This window comes from Nerophis ophidion, linkage group LG11 (genome assembly GCF_033978795.1).
Source record: "Nerophis ophidion isolate RoL-2023_Sa linkage group LG11, RoL_Noph_v1.0, whole genome shotgun sequence".
In the NCBI taxonomy this organism is placed as follows: domain Eukaryota; kingdom Metazoa; phylum Chordata; class Actinopteri; order Syngnathiformes; family Syngnathidae; genus Nerophis; species Nerophis ophidion.
In genome coordinates this window covers 46801422-46823315 of record NC_084621.1, presented here as the reverse complement: position 1 = coordinate 46823315, position 21894 = coordinate 46801422, and the positions used below count along the sequence as shown (strand labels likewise).

At 39.8% G+C, this 21894-nt stretch overlaps 1 protein-coding gene across 5 annotated transcripts in view; it reads right to left on the bottom strand.

Moving 5' to 3' along the window:
- Positions 1-19125, bottom strand: part of LOC133562204 (transmembrane protein 65-like) — a 76361-nt gene extending 57236 nt beyond the window's left edge. Inside the window, exons 1-3 of one of the 5 annotated variants that reach the window (XM_061916173.1) lie at positions 19032-19125; positions 18813-18922; positions 18372-18683 (exon numbers count right to left, since the gene is read on the bottom strand). In XM_061916173.1, the coding sequence (XP_061772157.1) occupies positions 18372-18645 (274 nt within the window). In that variant the 5' untranslated portion in view covers positions 18646-18683; positions 18813-18922; positions 19032-19125. Of the gene's footprint in view, positions 1-18371; positions 18684-18812 lie in introns of all 5 variants that reach the window. The other 4 variants (XM_061916175.1, XM_061916171.1, XM_061916174.1 and 1 more) reach the window with 4 other exon arrangements.
- Between the last annotated feature and the right edge of the window lie 2769 nt (positions 19126-21894).

Genomic DNA, 21894 nt, shown 5'->3' with positions numbered 1-21894 from the left:
ATATGTACCTCAAGTAGAAACGTAAATGTGCACATGAAAGCAAAACAAGCATTATTAACAATATGGCAGAAACAAAATGATATTATAAAAAATAAATGCAAATAAATTGACACGTGCGGGTCGCCTTAAAGCGGTTCGTTCTCCGGGAATGCAACACTGACGGCTACGGACGAAGGCGTGAAGGTAGGATTTGATTTATTAAACATAAATCACCCAACTACCAAAATACAGGCAAAGAACAAAAAAGCGAGCGTGCCTAAAACATGTGAAGCTTTGACTTAGCATAGGCTATGGCATGGAACGAACAAAACTTACTTGGCATAAACGTGACACAAACAATGAAGCCAAGAAGAGTGATCAACAAATGAAGGCTTAAATAGTGTCTCTTGATTACAAACAGGTGTGTCCCGAACGCAAGAGACAGGTGAAAATCATAAGTAACCATGGTGATTAAACTCAGGAGGTGCACAAACAGGAACTAAAGGAGTCCAAAACAAACATAATCCAGACCACCGATCATGACATAGATGTGATAATTCACAAGATGGCACCTTACGGACATAAAACATAACTGCACCTATTGTCCAAATAGATAAAAATATTGTTCATATATGAGGTCAAGTTTTACACATAAACTGCAAGATTATGGGCAACATAATAATTACGATAATTTTGATCAATATTGAAATCACAATTATTAATCATGATTATATAATAATACATAATTATAATATATAATAATAATAATATATAATATATAATCATGATTAATCATGATTATGTTTGGTAAAACAGCGTCGGGGTGTAATTTGTAATATCTCATAAAAATGCTCCAGAATCTATATATTTAAAGAAAATATTTGTGTTTTTGTTCATTAATAGTTTAGCGTGTCAGGTTTTTTTTTTATTACATGATGCCTTTATCTCTAGTTTTACATTTACATTTTAATACTGTATTTTTTTCAGTTATGTACATTTACAAATACTAAAGTGTGTACATGTACATGCTGTATCGGTACAGATCCATTGAGTTTGAGCAGTAATCGGTCGTATGGGAATTAATTATACACCATAAAACATTGACAAAACGCTATGTCACATGAATGGTTATTAACGTATTTACTTTGTGGAATGAAAAAAAAACAAGTAAAGTAAAAAAAACATGGTGTTTACTGTTTGATATCAATGTAAAACACAAAGCAGATTGGCTAATTAAGATAAAGTCAAATAAACAAGCTTTGTTCTTCAACAACAACCATGTACAACAGTTTGGCCAACAAACAATCTTTGTGCCTCACTGACAACCCAGCCAGCGATCAATTAGATGAAATGACAAAACATTTCAGCTAGTAATGACGTTATTAGAACACTAACAAAGTTAGTAGTTAAATAAAGGACGAATGAGCATCCCAGTAAACAAACTACAGACTTTACAAACAAGTTGTGGCAACGTTCACGACACACTGTATGGTAATTCTCAGTCCCAGCAGCTGACGAAAGGACGCTAGCTGCACGTTCCAAATGAAACCGCAACATCAAATATTGTTCTCCTCTAACAGTATTGCGCTATTAATCGCATGCCAAGACTCCACAGAAGAAAAAGCAAGTTAAATTCAAGCCCTGCATCATAGCAAATAATATGATGATGTCATATTGACCAGACCCTTTGCTAGCTTCTAAAACTTGTAGATCATCCTCCTTATATTCAGGTTCAAAAATATAAGGTTCTGGATCATCATTAGTTCCAAAGTAGCCGTCGTCAGCTGTTTACTGTTTAAGCTTGGATAAGCTCCAGTCACCCCTGCCACCCTGAGAGGGACATGCGGTAGAAAATGGATGGATGGAAGTTTGTAAATAAACAATAATTTTGTGAAAAACAACGCTATTGACTCTGGTGAAAAAAACGGGCGAACATTTTGGGTCCATGGCACTATTGCATTATATTTAACCGTATAATATCGAAGTTTGAGTGTGGCAAATGTTGTGGTGCGTCTGTGAAATTAATGCGCTGCCGCATGCTTAAAATGACCAAAATATGTAAATATTTGATGTGTCTCTTACTACATTACATACATACTTACAGCATGTATCTAAATCACTGATGAATGCTTTTGGATGATTTTATAGTGTTAAGGGCGTAATAGACGCAATGACACAATTCCCATCACCTCCATTGTTCGCTGACGTTTGCTAGCCTTTATTTATGAGTTAGAATGCATGAAAAAAGAAAAACATATGTGTGCCTGTCTCACATAAGGATTGTGAATGATAGGCAAAATTCTAAAAAATGTGCAGTTTCCCTTTAACAGTGTCAGCTTGATCTGACATTTTCCTCATTGCAAGACTAATGAAGGCTTACTGTGTTCTGAAATACAAATATGTCACAAGTCATCTGGAATTCCCACATATTATATTTTTAGTCCCATCAATGATTCTTTGTGTACTGAATGGTATTTTCCATGCTGGTTCATGGAGCTGCAGTCCCAAGTCTGACCACTACACTAAATGACATGACAACATTCAGTACCTGTATGTGCAAACAAGTCAATACATACAGGTGAGCAAAGTTTTCTTAACCTTTCTTAATCATGTGTACTAGAGCTGTTATGAATAATGCAATTATTCATAATGGGCATAAGTTAAGTTATGCCCAAAGAGTGACGGTGAGGACTAATATCCATCCCAGGGTTTCCCACACATTCATTTATTTGTGGCGGCCCGCCACGAAAGAATTACGGCCGCCACAAATTTAAAAAAAAAAATGTTTTAACTTTTTTTTTTTTCGGCTTTTGACTCGCTCGGCCGCTCATAAAAGCAATGGGACTCTGTCTGTGAATGGAGCTTGTAGTTACATATCATATAAATATGTAAATATTATATAAATATGTATGTATATAAATATGTACATAAAGTGTTGTAATTATATTCCAACTCCGCGTTCTCCTTGGTCATCGCCGCCGCTGCCCCCGACAAACTTCTGCTTTTGAGAAAATAACGATGCTCAGCCCAGAGTGACACTGGCAGGGGCATACATTCTATCAATTTAATTATTTTATTATTGTAGAATGACACAGGTGATTTCCATCCATCCATCCATTTTCTACCGCTTATTCCTTTTGGGGTGGCGGGGGGCGCTGGTGCCTATCTCAGCTACAAATCGGGCAGAAGGCGGGTACACCCTGGACAAGTCGCCACCTCATCTCAGGGCCAACACAGATAGACAGACAACATTCACTCTTACATTCACACACACTAGGGCCAATTTAGTGTTGCCAATCAACCTATCACCAGGTGCATGTCTTTGGAGGTGGGAGGAAGCCGGAGTACCCGGAGGGAACCCACGCATTCACGGGGAGGACATGCAAACTCCACACAGAAAGATCCCAAGCCCGGGATTGAACCCTGACTACTCAGGACCTTCGTATTGTGAGGCAGACCTACTAACCCCTCTGCCACCGTGAAACCCACTGAGGCGATTTCATTACTTAAATTTTGTTACTTGGAGGGGCACAATAGAAAAGAGAAATGCAGTTGTATGATGCAGTTTAACTTCACCACCACTATAAAAATCATACAAAAATTATAAATGTTTGTATTACATTTGGTGAAGTGTTCACTGAATATAAATACAGGCAAAAAGTGTACATTAAACCCAAAAACTGTGAAACTCTACAAGGAGCAATGTGGCTGTATACAGTTAGGCTAATGTATTAAAGTTAAAGAATAGAAATACACATAGTATGTACATAAAATGGATTTAACGATTACCGTATTTTTCGGACTATAAGTCGCAGTTTTTTTCATAGTTTGGGCAGGGGTGCGACTTATACACAGGAGCGACTTATGTGTGAAATTATTAACACATTACCGTAAAATATCAAATAATATTATTTAGCTCATTCACGTAAGAGACTAGACGTATAAGATTTAATCGGATTTAGCAATTACGAGTGACAGATTGTTTGGTAAACGTATAGCATGTTCTATATGTTATAGTTATTTGAATGACTCTTACCATAATATGTTACGTTAACATACCAGGCACCTTCTCAGTTGGTTATTTATGAGTCATATAACATACACTTATTCAGCCTGTTCACTATTCTTTATTTATTTTAAATTGCCTTTCAAATGTCTATTCTTGGTGTTGGGTTTTATCAAATACATTTCCCCTAAAAATGTGACTTATACTCCAGTGCGACTTATATATGTGTTTTTCCTTCTTTATTATGTATTTTCGGCAGGTGCGACTTATACTCCGGAGAGACTTATACTCCGAAAAATACGGTACTTAAGAAGCCAGAACAATATTTTGTAATGTTTCTTTTGCTAACCCAATTTGAGGTGTGTGTTTCTTGTTCATCATTTGTTTATTTATGTATTTTTAGATAAAAGTTTGTTTAAAAATTTCAGAGTGCGTATATACGTACTTTTTTTTAGCACATTCAACAATATTGTGATTATAATTATAACTGTGATAATTTTGGTCACAATAGCCATGATATGAAACTTACATATCGAAACATTATTTATACTGTACATACAGTATATATGAAAAGTGGAACCTTATGTTTGAGTTTTCTATCAGGCATACTTGTTGGCATTGAAAATTGCAACATGTTGGACGTCAGTCCGCTATGAATACGCCTGCTTGCCCGCCAAGTGCTTGTGCTGTGTCTGCAACCGGACGTGACATCGGGTGCAAACCCGGGTATCGAAAACTGGTACCGTTTGATTTTACTTGAATTGGTATTTAGTAGTACTGTAGGAATATTGTGGGTACTTATGAAAAGTACTGAATTCGGTAGCCACACCTACATAGAGACGTCAAAAAACACACTAGATCAGAAACTAATAACATCAACATGGCATGAAATTGTGTTAAATCATTCAGTAAGGTTTTCTTGTTTCTGTATCAGCACCAGAACTAACAACAAATGGTGCCCTTTCAAACTGCACCGTTGTACCTTGTTACAACATTAATCTTTGTGTGAGGATCACAATGGGCTGCCTAATGTAAAACTGTGCAGGAATAAATGAGCTGAGACACAATGGAGAGCTGGAGAGGTGAGGTATCGCTGAAAAATACCAGCACAGAGAATTAAATATCTTTAATGAAACTAAATGTTTGTTACTATTTAGAAATAGATTGCTCAAGCATAAAAAAGATGATTCTTCTTATACCCAGGTTGTAGATTAATCAACCAAAGTTTACTTATATAGCCCTTAATCCCAAATGTCTCAAAGGACTACACAAGCCACAACGACATCCTCTGCTCAGATCCCACATCAGGGCAAGAAAAAGCTCAACCCAATTGGAAATACGAGAAACCTTAGAAGGGACTGCAGATGTGGGGATGCCTCCTGGGTGACCGGTGCAATGGATGCAGAGTGGATAGGGTTAATAATGTGAGAGTCCAGTCAACAGAGGTTATCTATACAAACAGGCTGGTTTAGCGTTGTAGAGCGCTCTGCTACAAGGCACAAGTGCTTCGACATATTTTCTCTCAATTATTTGTATTTTTTCCTATGCTTAGTCATGAAGGGTTCGTATTTGTACTGAAGTGAACAATGCCAGAACAGATTTACTTTCGAGCAGCCAAAGACCCAGCTCTCTGGCAGTCTCTGGCGCACACCAAGATTCAATAGACTTAGTTCACACTTGACCAGGGCAAACAACAGAAATGTTTTTAAAGGTCGACATGATCATTTTTATTTTTGTTCAATTAGACGGTTCTTTCTTAATAAAACTTGTTGAAAATATATATTTTTAGAGTGCGTACTGTTGATTATTAAAACATATTGGCTGCTTTATCCTACACTGGAGACACATTGTTGTACACGACATGACACGATAATAATAAAAATGAACCATGAGTCAACATGGTAATACACCGAATATGACTTTGCTTTAGAACAATCTGATGAAACGGTCTGAAATAATTGAAGTAAGATCAGTGAAGGTTGAGGATAGATGTAAACATACTAGACATAACAATATAGAAATGGATTGCTATGCAGCTGTAGGGGTTCTTTGATCTGTGACCATAACAAAGTCTTGCTATATTGCTTTTTAAATGAAAACTGCAGTTTTTTTTAAGAATTTTGCCTATCATTCACAATCACGAGACATGACGACGATGGATTTTTTTTAATGCATTCTAAATATTAAATAAACGTAAATGAAAGTCTGCTCATAGCGAAGCCAATGGTAGCTCCATCATTCCGCCCATAAAATCAGATAAACAACCATTCAAAAAGCGCAAAAAATACTCAATTTACATTTTGTGATATCGTTATTTCAAGCAGTAACGCAGACAAACTTTATAGTGGCACCGTGATCAGAAGCTTTTGTGCCTATGTTTACATCATCGAGTGGTCTGCTGCTTCCTCGCTTCCCTGTTCTCTGTAAGTTTATTGTAGATAAATCATGTCCCTCACCTAAAAAATAGATGACTGAGAATATATTCCGACAAGTTGGGACACTTTGACAGCCATTTCAGGACTTGGAACTGGCAAGGACAACACGAAAAGCACTTGTTCCCCACCCCATTTTCTTTGCGAGGATTATGAGACATTTTTCATCTAAAATGGGAATATATGAACATCCAAGCAGTCGACATCCTCGTGATAGCAGACACTGCACAGTAAGTGATTTTTTATTATGTTTGTTGGCTTTTATAAAGTTCGCACTGAGCAGAAATCAGTGATGAAGACAAAAAAGCAACGTTGCGATGTGTTTTTGAAATTTATGCGCAGCATATGCTAAAAATTATCAAAATATATAAATATTAAATGTTATTATAATTGTGCCCATTACTACATTACATATACAGGACTCGAATTAAACTGCCCTCCTCACTTGGTGTACTGCCCTAAAAAATTGACCAACATCGACGGCAAGGACATGCCGTGACCGCCTTTGACATTTTACTTGTTAATGGACGAGGGATGTAACGGTAAACAGTATAATAATAATTTGCGATAAAATTCCTGACGGTTCGTAATACCATCTAATGTAGTAATTACTGAAAACCTGTCATTTATTAATGCATTTTTGGCAGTACAAATTCAGGCGTATGCGCACCAGCATCGTTTGGCTTGATAATCATGGCGGACTAACTACACGGACCTTGCTCTGGAGATTTCCCCTCGGAGTAAACAGAAATGTGCATTCATAGAAACGTTTCCAACCAAAACTGACACCTCAAAAAATGTTGAAAAAGAAAAATGTGAACATAATGAAAATTGAACTGTGAGCATAAGAGGGAATTTGATGATGCACAACGATAAAGGCTACCAAAAAAGTCAGTCCCAATGGAAGAATTGACTGTTTTAGTAGTCACTGATTCAGCTTGTCTTCAGCCTGAAGGTGAGGACGTCAGCAGACTTTGAAAAGTCAATCAGATCTTGTCAAGAAAAAAAGGATGACCTTTTGCATAAAAAAATAGCTCTAATCACAAGTGTCCTGACTTTACAGAAAAGGGGAGAGTATTTATGCCTTCCAGGATTTAATTTTCACATAAGTTTCTTGTAATTAATGAAACAATATGTACATATGTATTGTACATGTATTGTGACAATTGTAATGGTACACTTGATCAAGTACAACACTGTACCACTTAATGATCAAAAATATTGGGAAGGATGGGCACCACATTTTGTACTTTTAAAGGCATGGACTGAATTCTGTCTGTGCTTTTCTGTGTTTCAATATACACAAAACTTTAGTGGATCAGGCCCTAAGAAGGAAAATAAGCACTGAAACAGCACCCAGAGCCAAACTGCCTCAAGTTAATGCTGCAATTTTCTTTGCCAAAAAATATACCTCAAACGTATAGTAAGGCTCCACTTTTCAAAATATGTTAGCTCGATGCTAATTTACATTGGCTGTGCCATTTATATGATACTAATTAACATTCAACTTCAAGGCAAAGACTGCTTTCTGGCAAGGCGACAGACTGTCGTATATACACTACTGCTAACTAATGATTTAGAATTACAACTGCAAGCAAAGACTTGTAAATGAGACTCAGAAGTCTAATAAATCATGTTTGACAGATGAACAGCAGTTATTATTAGCTCACTGTTGAATTTTAAATAAATAAATGTATTGTATTATTACACAAATTAACATTTACTATCACATGAGCACATACAGAAGTGTCAAAGATTGGTACCATTGACTGCACGGCACCGGAAATTGGTTGTTCTGTTTTAGGACTGTACGGCAATCAGCGTTCTGTTATTTATACAAACAGAATCTACGCCGTTGGAAAATATTGCTGGAAACTGCACACGACAACACACTCAGCAAGTGAGATATGGGCATGGGGGCGCATTTGCTCACAAACAGGTAAGGAATGAATTTGCACATTAAAGCAGTTATTTTTACTATGTAGCAAAAATGTTAAGTTCAGAGGAGTGTTTTGTGTTGGGGGTCAACTTTATGCTGAGAAAGGAGGTTTGTTTATTATGTATGAGCAAGTATCCATCCATCCATCCATTTCCTACCGCTTATTCCCTTTCGTGGTCGCGGGGGGCGCTGGCGCCTATCTCAGCTACAATCGGGCGGAAGGCAGGGTACACCCTGGACAAGTCGCCACCTCATCGCAGGGCCAACACAGATAGACAGACAACATTCACACTCACATTCACACACGAGGGCCAATTTAGTGTTGCCAATCAACCTATCCCCAGGTGCATGTCTTTGGAAGTGGGAGGAAGCCGGGGTACCCGGAGGGAACCCACGCATTCACGGGGAGAACATGCAAACTCCACACAGAAAGATCCCGAGCCTGGATTTGAACCCAGGACTGCAGGACCTTCGTATTGTGAGGCAGACGCACTAACCCCACTGCCACCATGAAGACCTGAGCAAGTATCCTTACCTATAAAATTGTACTGTACTGCTGAAGTCAGAGATGTACTGTACTTAAATGTGAGCCATTCTTGTTTATATTTGTTAGCGATGACTTTTCACTGAAAGCTGATGATTTAAGTTTTTTGTTGAGCTTGCAATGCCAGGATGAAGCAGAAGCACAAAACCATCTCAGAACAATGACTCTTTGCTCTGAAAGGCAGCAGGGATACACAATCATCCTTCCCTCAGACACAATGCTGAGAGCCCCTTTGTCATTGTTGTCCTCTACTGACTCATTCAGCTGATCTTTTGATCAATGCATTATGTCTCCTCGCCTATACCAAGATTTGCAGCGTCATATTTTGGTATGCCAGTGATGCACTTAGCGACATAACTTACCATGGAACCCTTTCTTTTAATTAAAATAATGCTAAAAACATAAACAGTGGGGTAATTGAATAATGTTTAGTACTGTAACGTCAATATACCATAAATTCCGGGCAATAAGCCGCTACTTTTTTTTCTACGCTTCGAACCGTAAGGCTTATAAAAATCTGCAGCCAATTAATGGATTTTTCTTCACTAATGGCTATAATCTTTTGTGTTCAACAACTTTCATTAAACAAGCAGAAACCCTATAATGATGTGTTGTTGTTTGTGCTGTGGCGCCATCTTTTGGATGAGTTTGCTCACTGCAAGTGCTGAGGGCTGAACATTTACTTTTTGTTTTAATGCCATAAACCGGAAGTAAAACAAGTCCATAGCTTTTCAGCTCGGAAGGATTCTTCATACATCACTCCAAGCAATGTTTGTAAAAAATCAAATAAAATACTGTAACAATTCATACTTACTAAACAGTCTCATGTGTGATGTCTGTAAGAGTATTTTCATGCATACTCGTACATGCTATCATAATGTAATGAAGCTAGCGTCTTTAGCATTAGCTAGTATGCTAAGATGTCTACAAGTGTCTGTGTTACTATTATTGACACATAATGACAATCTTTTTTTCTCTCAAAGTTCTTTTGTTATTTTTTAGCTTGTCATCACAAACCATGCCCTCCAAAAGAAGCCTTCCAGTGGACGAGATTGAAGAGATCAAGAAATCTCTTGACTTCTTGGCCGAATATGTATTGAATTGAATTTAATTTAATTATATTTATATAGCGCTTTTCTCTAGTGACTCAAAGCACTTTACATAGTGAAACCCAATATCTAAGTTAGAATTTTAAACAATGTGGGTGGCACTATGAGCAGGTGGGTAAAGTGTCTTGCCCAAGGACACAACGGCAGTGACTAGGATGGCAGAAGCGGGAATCGAACCTGCAACCCTCAAATTGCTGGCACGGCCACTCTACTAACCGAGCTATGCCGCCCGTAAGAACTATCCGAACACAGCAGAGGCAGCTCCTCGACCTGCTATCTGAAATCAAGGTGCTGCGGTTCCAGAACAATGAGTAAGATCGGCGCATCTCAGATCTGGAGCAACAAGTGAACGATCTGGAACAATATTCCCGCGTGATTGATGTGGTCATCACTTGGCCGGAGATCAAGCCGATATCGTACGCACTAGCTGTTGCAGGAACAACTGACAACGAAGACACTGCCAAAGAGCTAGAGGAAGTGTCAACTGAGAAAGAGGTAAGACATGGACCTGCAGTGCATTGAGGCGTGTCACCCGCTGCCCAAAAAGGCCAATAGACCGGCCATCATAAAGAGATTTGTGAACAGGAAAAATAAAATTGTACTTACAAGGACATAAACTGAAAGGTACAAATGACCATCTAACCAAAACAAATGCTAACATCGCAAAAAATGCATGATACTTCAGAAAGCAGAGGGGTTAGTGCGTCTGCCTCATAATACGAAGGTCCTGCAGTCCTGGGTTCAAATCCAGGCTCGGGATCTTTCTGTGTGGAGTTTGCATGTCCTCCCCGTGAATGCGTGGGTTCCCTCCGGGTACTCCGGCTTCCTCCCACTTCCAAAGACATGCACCTGGGGATAGGTTGATTGGCAACACTAAAATTGGCCCTAGTGTGTGAACGTGAGTGTGAATGTTGTCTGTCTATCTGTGTTGGCCCTGCGATGAGGTGGCGACTTGTCCAGGGTGTACCCCGCCTTCCGCCCGATTGTAGCTGAGATAGGCGCCAGCGCCCCCCGCGACCCCGGAAGGGAATAAGCGGTAGAAAATGGATGGATGGATGGAATACTACAAGTGTTCTGATAATTTCTGATATTAGTGATCATCTACCAGTTTTCACAATCCATAATGGAACATACAAGAAGAGGAACATGGATGACAAACATTTATGACAAACCCCGCAACCCCGAAAGGGACAAGCGGTAGAAAGTGGACGGCTGATCTAAAAGAACAATGATGGAATAATGTGTACAGTGAAACTGATGTAAACGAAGCATATGGTCATTTTTTCAGTACCTTCATGACGCTGTATGGTAAACATTGTTGCTGCTCCTTTAATGTTGTGTGTTGGTAAAATGTTTTTATTTTATTCTTCTGGGCTGCTCTGCCAGCGGTGTAAGGGGGAAGAGGTTGAATTATGTCATGACGAGCCTGACTTTTGTAACGGTGGACAGAGATTGTTGCACGCACAAACACAGACACAAACACGTTCACATAATCACACGTACAAAAACACAAACACAATCACACACACACACACATTGACAGACAAGCACAGGATCACGGTCAATAAAGGCAGATTGTCCCGTGCAGGATTATACAGTGCACCATTGCTTCCCTACAGTTTACTACTGCGGTATCTTCTAACAGACATTTCTGCCATGTGTTATCGAGGTAATTGTAGTAACAGCTGATCACCGTGATCAAACTCAAATTAATACCGATGATCTATCAAGATCGTATAAACGCCCAGTCCTATCAAGAGGTTATTTTCCCTTCAAGCAGGGAGCCAAACATTTGTGTTTCTGTGTGTGATAGGGATGTAAAAATGTTTTATATTACAGTAATTGTGACCAAAATGATCACGGTTATTGCGGTATTGTTGAACGTGCTCAAAAAATACGTATACACAGACGCTGAAATCTTCTGACCGAATTTTTTAAAATAATTAAAATAAATAAGACACACATAGAAAACCCACTATTTTGACAGTGTTTTATCCTCTTTTATCGGTGTCAATGACTCAGCTTACATCGTTTTAAATATCTGTTTGTACTGTAGCCTATCTCAGCTGCATTCGGGCGGTAGGCGGGGTTCACCCTGGACAAGCTGCCACCTCATCGCAGGGCCAACACAGATAGACAACATTCACACTCACATTCACACACTCGGGACCATTTAGTGTTGCCAATCAACCTATCCCTAGGTGCATGTGTTTGGAGGTGTGAGAAAGAGAAACCACACAGTTACGGTGAGAAAATGCAAACTCCACACAGAAAGATCTCGAGCTCAGGATCACACCCAAGACCTTCGTATTGTGAGGCACATGCACTAATCCCTGTACCATTGTGCTGTAACAAATAAAATGGACTATTATTTATTATTTCCAGTGGGCGTTATGACATCCTACTGAGTTCAGGGGTCCTTGAACACACCGTAAAAACACCTCTGTCTCGTATTCCTCTTAATATAAACCAATCACTCTGTTCTAATATAGCACAGCTTGTAGGTTCAATGTGCACAATTGAATATCTTAGTTAAGCAGACAGCATTGTGTTTATTCATATAAATTTGGATTGAGGTATGTTGTTTGATTGGAGACAGACGTTAATCTCTCTTGTTTTCATATTAGCATTTAAGCTAGCGAGCTGGCGGTGGCGAGTCTGTGAGTTATCAAGTACGTTTTTTCAATCATTTTAATTTAAAACGGTAGACCAAACCGTCTATAGTTTTACTCATGTATCAAGCTTGCGTACGCACAAAAATCTGATGTATGCCATTTTTCACGGCAGAGTTGAGATGTAACAAAACTGACGTTGACGTGGAAATGAGCAATTCCTCACATCAACTTCATAGCTGTCGTAGGCACATTTCTACAGGCTGTGGATACTTTAGCTACACACGTCTGTTTTGGCGATGTACTGTACATCCATCTTCTTCACTTTGTTCCTGATGCCGACCAAATATTTATTTATTTATTTCAGCCTGTGGGCTGTTTTTCGTAGCAGGGGAAAGAAGCACCTCCTACTGAGCCGTCATTGGGCAATGCGTGGCCTGGGCGTTCAAAGCCACGCACACGTTTGCGGTAGATTCCAAGTAAATTGCGACGTAACAAAGAAATGTGGATTTGTACGTGCAAACACTTTAATACATCTGACTTTTTACGTGTGTACGCCATTTTCTGGAGATGATCGTACGTCCATTTTTAGTAGAAAGCCACACAACTCTCTGTACATGAGGCCCCAGGCAAGGTTGAATCATACTTCGTACCGTTAGTCAGCAGGGATAGCCTCCAGCTCCTTCCTGACACTGATGAAGACACATGACATAGAAAATGGATGGATGGACAGATGGATCAAAATCCTTCTTTACAATAATGTGTAGCTGAGGCGTCATTTTAAAAAGGGACCTATAATGGTGTTCCTCTTTGCTGACTTATAAATGTTGTTCACAATGTTGGTGGATACTTGTGTTAAAAAATGTCAAAGTGTCAAATCATTAAGGATCATGCATTTTGGCACATGCTTGCACACGGTTTTGAATTATTTTTTTTGACATCACAGTTAGGTGAACATACTTGTTTAGAATTTCAGGGTAAGGTATCTAGTTCAGGCAGGGAAAATGTTATTATGGCTACTGTTGGCAACCTTCTGTGTTATTCCTTCTCATCTAATGTCCTTCCACCTGCACTGATGCAGGGTTTCCCCTTAATGTAACTGAACGTGGCGCATCGCCACAGCAAAATACTTGCTAACGTGAAAACAAATAAAACACATATCATGTATTTTAACTTCAATAAGAAGTCAAAAGTCAGACTCACTATTTTCACTTTTATTGCCAAGCTTATGCTAAAATCCGGCCCAAATCCAAAAGGTTTTACATCCCGTGAAAAGACTTTCGCTTTGTGCTTCCTCTGACACACAACAGCACTTTCTCACTCTCCGCTAATCTGCTTTCAGACACAGAAGGTGTATTTGTGATCATGGGAAAATTAAACATGAAATCGAAACCCCACAAACAGAGAACAATACCACCAGCAGGTTATTACAGTATACATGGATATATACAGGCTATTATTTGTGCACTATTTACAAAAGATGCGCCGAAAATTTGACCACCGAAAACAGTATTGCAGAAAATAGATGTGACATAAACAAGACCCACGCGATGGTCTGCAGTGTAATCAGCATGTCTGCAATGTGGACGTCAATTTAACATATTCCAGATATACCCGCGGACAGCAATCTACAAAATGTGTAAATATTAAGAGGGAAGTGCGAACTTTTACGGAGAGAAAGTCCAACTGGAGCAGCAGTTTAATAGGGTTGTATTATGCATACTCTTATTCTGAAACAAGGTTAACTAAAATATTAAAAACATCTTAGTATGACGCAGTGCAGTTCTCCACCAATGCAAACTAAAACTGGCATTTAATTCATCCATCCATCCATTTTCAACCGCTTATCCCTTTCAGGGTCGCGGGGGATCGCTGGAGCCTATCTCAGCTGCATTCGGGCGGTATGCGATCTACACCTTGGACAAGTCGCCACCTCATCACACAGCTAACACAGATAGACAGACAACATTCACACACTAGGGCCAATTTAGTGATGCCAATCAACCTACCCCCAGGTGCATGTCTTTGGAGGTGGGAGGAAGCCGGAGTACCCGGAGGGAACCCCTACAGTCACGGGAAAAACATGCAAACTCCACACAGAAAGATCCCGAGCCCGGAGATCGAATCCAGTACTTCCGTATTGTATTCCGTTGCCCTATGCAGAGCCCAAATACACAAAAACAGGTACCTATAGGTAAGACAAGTTGGTTTTGCATAATAGATCTCTTTAATGGAGGACAATCATTTTCTACGACACCCCTTAACAATATGTTTAATAAGGTTGTATTTAGCATACTCGTATTCTGAAACAAGGTTAACTAAAATACAAACCCCGTTTCCATATGAGTTGGGAAATTGTGTTAGATGTAAATATAAACGAAATACAATGATTTGCAAATCCTTTTCAACCCATATTCAATTGAATGCACTACAAAGACAAGATATTTGATGTTCAAACTCATAAACTTTTTTTTTTTGCTAAATAAATAGAATTTCATGGCTGCAACACGTGCCAAAGTAGTTGGGAAAGGGCATGTTCACCACTGTGTTACATCACTTTTTCTTTTAACAACACTCAATAAACGTTTGGGAACTGAGGAAACTATTTGTTGAAGCTTTGAAAGTGGAATTCTTTACCATTCTTGCTTGATGTACAGCTTAAGTTGTTCAACAGTCTGGGGTCTCCGCTGTCGTATTTTACGCTTCATAATGCGCCACACATTTTCGATGGGAGACATGTCTGGACTGCAGGCGGGCCAGGAAAGTACCCGCACTCTTTTACTACGAAGCCACGCTGTTGTAACACGTGGCTTGGCATTGTCTTGCTGAAATAAGCAGCGGTGTCCATGATAACGTTGCTTGGATGACAACATATGTTTCTCCAGAACCTGTATGGACCATTCAGCAATAATGGGGCCTTCACAGATGTGTAAATTACCCATGCCTTGGGCACTAATACACCCCCATACCATCACAGATAATTGCTTTTGAACTTTGCGCCTATAACAATCCGGATGGTTAATTTCCTCTTTGTTCCGTAGGACACCACATCCACAGTTTCCGAATATAATTTGAAATGTGGACCACAGAACACCTTTCCACTTTGCATCAGTCCATCTTAGGTGAGCTCGGGTCCAGCCAAGCCGCCGGTGTTTCAGGGTGTTGTTGATAAATGGGTTTGGCTTTGCCTAGTAGAGTTTTAACTTGCACTTACAGATGTAGCGACCAACTGTAGTTACTGACAGTGGTTTTATTAAGTGGTCTTGAGCCCATGTGGTGATATCCTTTACACACTGGTGTCGGTTTTTGATGCAGTACCGCCTGAGGGATCAAAGGTCTGTAATATCATCGCTTACGTGCAGTGATTTCTCCAGATTCACTAAACCTTTTCATTATTTTACGGACCGTGGATGGTACAATCCTTAAATTCCTTGCAATAGATCCTTGAGAAATGTTGTTCTAAAACTGTTCGACAATTTGCTTACAAATTGGTGACCCTCGCCCCAACCTTGTTTGTGAATTACTTAGCATTTCATGGAAGCTGCTTTTATACCCAATCATGGCACCCACCTGTTCCCAATTAGCCTGCACACCTGTGGGATGTTCCAAATAAGTGTTTGATGAGCATTCCTTAACTTTATCAGTATTTGTTGCCACTTTTCCCAACTTCTTTGTCACGTGTTGCTGGCATCAAATTCTAAAGTTAATGATTATTTGCAACAACAAAAAAAGTTTATCAGTTTTAACATCAAATATGTTGTCTTTGTAGCATATTCAACTGAATATGGGTTGAAAATGATTTGCAAATCATTGTATTCCATTTATATTTACATCTAACACAATTTCACAACTCATATAGAAACAGGGTTTGTATTAAAAACATCTTAGTATGACGCAGTGGAGTTATCCACCAATACAAACTAAAACTGGCATTTTATTCATCCATCCATCCATCCACCCTTTTTCTACTGCTTATCCCTTTCGGGGTTGCGGGGGATCGCTGAAGCCTATCTCAGCTGCATTCGGGTGGAAGGCGGCGTACACCTTGGACAAGCCGTCACCTCATCACAGGACCAACACAGATAGACAGACAACATTCACACTCACATTCACACACTAGGGCCACTTTAGTGTTGCCAATCAACCTATCCCCAGGTGCATGTCTTTGGAGGTGGGAGGATGCTGGAGTACCAGGAGGAAACCCACACAGTCACGGGAAGAACATGCAAACACCACACAGAAAGATCCCAAGCCCGGGGATCGAACCCAGTACTTCCGTATTGTATTCCGAGCTGCCCTATGCAGAGCCCAAATACACAAAAACAGGTACCTATAGGTAAGACAAGTTGTTTTTTCATAATAAATCCCTTTAATGGAGGACAAGAATTTGCTACGACACCTCTGGTCCTCTTTAACAATAGGTTTAATAAGGTGGTATTTTGCATACTCTTATTCTGAAACAAGGCTAAATGAAATATTAAATACATCTTAGTATGACGCAGTGCAGTTATCCACCGATGCAAACTAAAACTGGCATTTTATTCATCCATCCAGCCATCCATTTACTACCGCTTTTCCCTTTTGGGGTCGCGGGGGATCGCTAGAGCCCATCTCAGCTGCATTCGGACGGTATGCGGCATACATCCTGAACAAGTCGCCACCTCATCACAGGGCCAACACAGATAGACAGACAACATTCACACACTAGGGCCAATTTAGTGTTGCCAATCAACCTCTCCCAAGGTGCATGTCTTTGGAGGTGGGAGTAAGCCGGAATACCAGGAGGGAACCCACGCAGTCACGGGGAGGACATGCAAACTCCACACAGAAAGATCCCAAGCCCGGGGATCGAACCCAGTACTTCCCTAATGTATTCCGTGCTGCCCTATGCAGAGTCAAAATACACAAATACAGGTACCTATAGGTAAGACAAGTTGGTTTTGAATAATAGATCCCTTTAATGGTGGACAATAATTATCTACCACACCGCTGGTCCTCTTTAACAATATGTTTAATAAGGTTGTATTTTGCATACTCTTATTCTGAAACAAGGTTAACTAAAATATTAAAAACATCTTAGTATGACGCAGTGCAGTTATCCGCCGATGCAAATTAAAACTGGCATTTTATTCATCCATCCATCCATTTTCTATCCCTTTCGGGGTCGCGGAGGATCACTGGAGCCAATCTCAGCTGCATTCGGGCTGGCGGCGGGTTACACCCTGGACAAGTCGCCACCTCATCACAGGGTCAACACAGATGGACAGACAACATTCACACTCACATTCACACACTAAGGCCAATTTATTGTTGCCAATCAACCTATCCCCAGGTGTATGTCTTCGGAGGTGGGAGGAAGCCGGAGTACTAGGAGGGAACCCACACAGTTACGGGAAGAACATGCAAACTCCACAGAGAAAGATCCTGAGCCCGGGGATCGAACCCAGTACTTCCGTATTGTATTCTGAGCTGCCCTATGAAGAGCCCAAATACACAAAAACAGGTGCCTTGGTAGGAAAAGTTGGTTTTGCATAATAGATCCCTTCAATAGTGGACCAGAATTTGCTACGACACCCCTTGTCCTCTATCAGTATGTTTAATAGGGTTGTATTTTGCATACTCTTATTCTGAAACAAGGTTACCCAAAATATTAAAACCATCTTAGTATGACGCAGTGCAGTTCTCCACCGATGCAAACTACAATAACTGGCTTTGTATTCATGTTTATACAATTACAGCTGCACACCCACCTTGAGCGATGGCAATGGACTCGAACTTGTGCAGCTCCCGCAGCAGGCAGGTGCGCTCCGTCGGATGGAGGCTGTAAATAAACTCCTTGGCCCCGCGGGGAGAGTTGAGGGGCTCCACGGGTTCCTTCAGCGGGTGTGTGCCCAGATGCCGGTACAGACACGGGCTGGGCAGGGAGGAGGGAGCTTGCTGGCTAAGCAGTCCGGCTCGGAGGGGCCCGCTCCCGGCTCTCATGTGGCGGACGGGCCGCAGGACTCCGCGCAGGCTGGGCAGCATCTCAGGGGGAACAGGGGCGAGTGCTAAGGGTCAGAAGGCTGGAGGGAGATGATTATTATGTCCTAAAACACTTCAAACGGTCACGTGGGTTTATGGAAGGCGTGGCTTGAACATAAATATGAATAAATATATAAGAGTGATGTTAAAAATGCTTTAAATCAACTTACCTTCAGTCGGTGCTCAGCTGTCCCGTCCAACACGGGATAAAGCGTCTAAAGAGAGCGGTTGTTTCGACGCATACGCGTCTTCTTTTCGTCCCTGGGCCTAAGGTTAGGAGCTGACGACAAAAACCACGTCAAAAGCGACCATTTTGATGGTAATATTGTGGTAAAACGACATACTGTCAGGGCGGAGGCGAGAGAGTGTAACCTTCGGGCGGACAGTACCGTGAGAGGCGGATGGGAGAGGAGCACTCGAGCCGCTGGAAGCGTTGACAGAAAGTGACCAATCAGAGAGCAGCTTTCATGCGCGCATGGTAAGTACGTCATGTAATGACGTAGGCACGTTCAGGGAGCATCGACTATTTATTAAATCACTACTTTACATTTTAGTACAGTGTTTAAATTACATCTGTTTAAGTTTAAACTTCACTATTGGACAATAACATTTAACATAACTTAGAACAAGGTTGGTTATCACTCTAATTATTAGGGATGAGAATCGAACAACAAGTCGCGATTCGATTCTTGATTGTTTATATTGAGGATCCCCATTAGCCGAGGCTCAAACGTCAGGCGAGTCTTCCAGGGGTCCTTAACACGTGCCAAAATAGTTGGGAAAGGGCATGTTCACCACTGTGTTACATCACCATTTGAGAACCACTTGTCTCGAATCTTAGCAGTCTTCTTGGACCGACCCAATTAGGAACCAGTTCCAAAAATACTGGTACGTAGTATACATCTTTACACTGCAATCTTTAGTAAAATAATAAAACACAGATCCAGTTACAAAACAGACACAAATCCAATTACAAACAAAAGAAAGGAAAAAGGAAAAGCAAAAGAAAATCCTCAAAAACTAACTAAAATAATAACAGTATAAAGATCCAGTTACAGAACATAAACAAATCCAGTCACAATAAAAGAAAGGTAAAAGGGAAAGAGAAAATAATAATAACTATAATAATAATAATACAAGATCTCAAACTGATAACAGGAAAGATTAACTCTTAAGTCTAAAAAGTGACTTTACATGTTTCTTAAATGCTTTTTTTTTACTGGGAATAGTTCTAATACTGTATTTAAATGAAGAGTATTCCATAATGCACTTGACTGCACTTAAATGTAGAATATGTGTAGAATATATTTATATTATCAATATATATATGTATAATATATGTCATATATTATTTATTATTATTGTTTATTGTGAGCGAACTGTGGTGCTGAATTCCCCCCAGGGATCTCTCTCTCTCTCTCTCTCTCTCTATATATATATAATATATGTCATATATTATTTCTTATTATTATTGTTTAGCCCTGCAATGAGGTGGCGACTGATCCAGGGTGTACCCCGCCTTACGCCCGATTGTAGCTGAGATAGGCGCCAGCGCCCTCTGCGACCCCAAAAGGGAATAAGCGGTAGAAAATGGATGGATTATTATTGTTTATTGTGAGCGAACTGTGGTGCTGAATTTTCCCCAGGGATCAATAAAGTACTTTCTATTCTATTCTATTCTATTCTCATGAAATGCCTCTTTATACAACAGTGCTTTTTTGAGGTGACGATTCGACTCTCGATTCAACAAGACTTGCGATTCCAACAGATTCTTCCAATATATTGTTTGGTATAAAAAAAGTAGTGACACATTTTCAAAACAGGTGGGTTACAAAAGCGCCTTTTTTTAGCGTGGAGTCATGATTTAAAAAAATAACATACATTTATGACACTTAATCTCAATTATTGGGATCAGAGCTCACCTACATGGTCCTTTAATTATTTAAATTGTAAATAATAATCTCTCCAGTTTTTCTCCTCTAGGCTTTAACACGATGTGTTTAAAACTAAAACAAAATATGAGAAGGGAAATCTATTATATGGATTGTTATTAGTTGGCCAGCTAATGGTTAGTTTTGCCAATTAGGGTTTTTGTCACATATACAGTACTCATTCATACATATCACATATAAAGACTGGCCTAAAATTGTCCTTTGCTTATTTTGTGTTAAAATGCAATAAGTTATAAATTTGTCACTGCAACTAAACTTTCAAATTTAGCTTTGCCTAATATTTTCCCCATTAAAATACCATTGAGACAACCATCCTAGCGATGGGACTGGTTGTCACAATAAATGTCTCACCTTCGAGCTTCAGTATGGTTTGATGATGAGCAATTCACACTAAAGTGTAAAGTGCGCCAACCAACCCTGCTTGGGTGTGATCACATTCCTACTTTAATGACGTCACTCGAACAAGAACATATGACTCCTAGTTGAAAAAAAAAAAAACTACAGTACGTTTTTCCAACACAGGGAAGACTTGTGAATAGGCACTTGTGTAATCTGTAATATTTGATTGTTGTTTTAATAAATGATCAAGGTATGTAATAATGCAGCTTCATAAATAAAGCTCAATAAGGCAAGTGCGGGAGTCATGAATAGCAAGGGCAACAGTGACCCCTGGTGGCTTAAATGCCTCATGTAATGACGGGCCAGAATTAAGCCTAAATGGATCTAAAAACATAATACAGAGAGGTAAAAAAATATATATATATACAGTGAAGAAAATAAGTATTTGAACACTGCTATTTTGCAAGTTCTCCCACTTAGAAATCATGGAGGGGTCTGTCCACTGTATGAGAGATAACCTAAAAACAAAAATCCAGAAATCACAATCTATTATTTTTTGTAACAATTTATTTGTGTGATGAAGCTGAAAATAAGTATTTGAACACCAATATTAATAGTTGGTGGAGTAGCCTTTCTTTGCAATTACAGAGGTCAAAGGTTTCCTATAGTTCTTCACCAGGTTTGCACAGACTGCAGGAGGAATTTTGGCCCACTCCTCCACACAGATCTTCTCTAGATCAGTCAGCTTTCTGGGCTGTCACTGAGTAACACAGACTTTCAGCTCCCTCCAACGATTTTCATTTGGATTTAGGTCTGGAGACTGGCTAGGCCACTCCAGAACCTTGATATGGTTCTCATGAAGCCACTTCTTGGTTTTCCTGGCTGTGTGCTTTGGGTCATTGTCATGTTGGAAGATCTAGCCACGACTCATCTTCAATGATCTGACTGAGGGAAGGAGGTT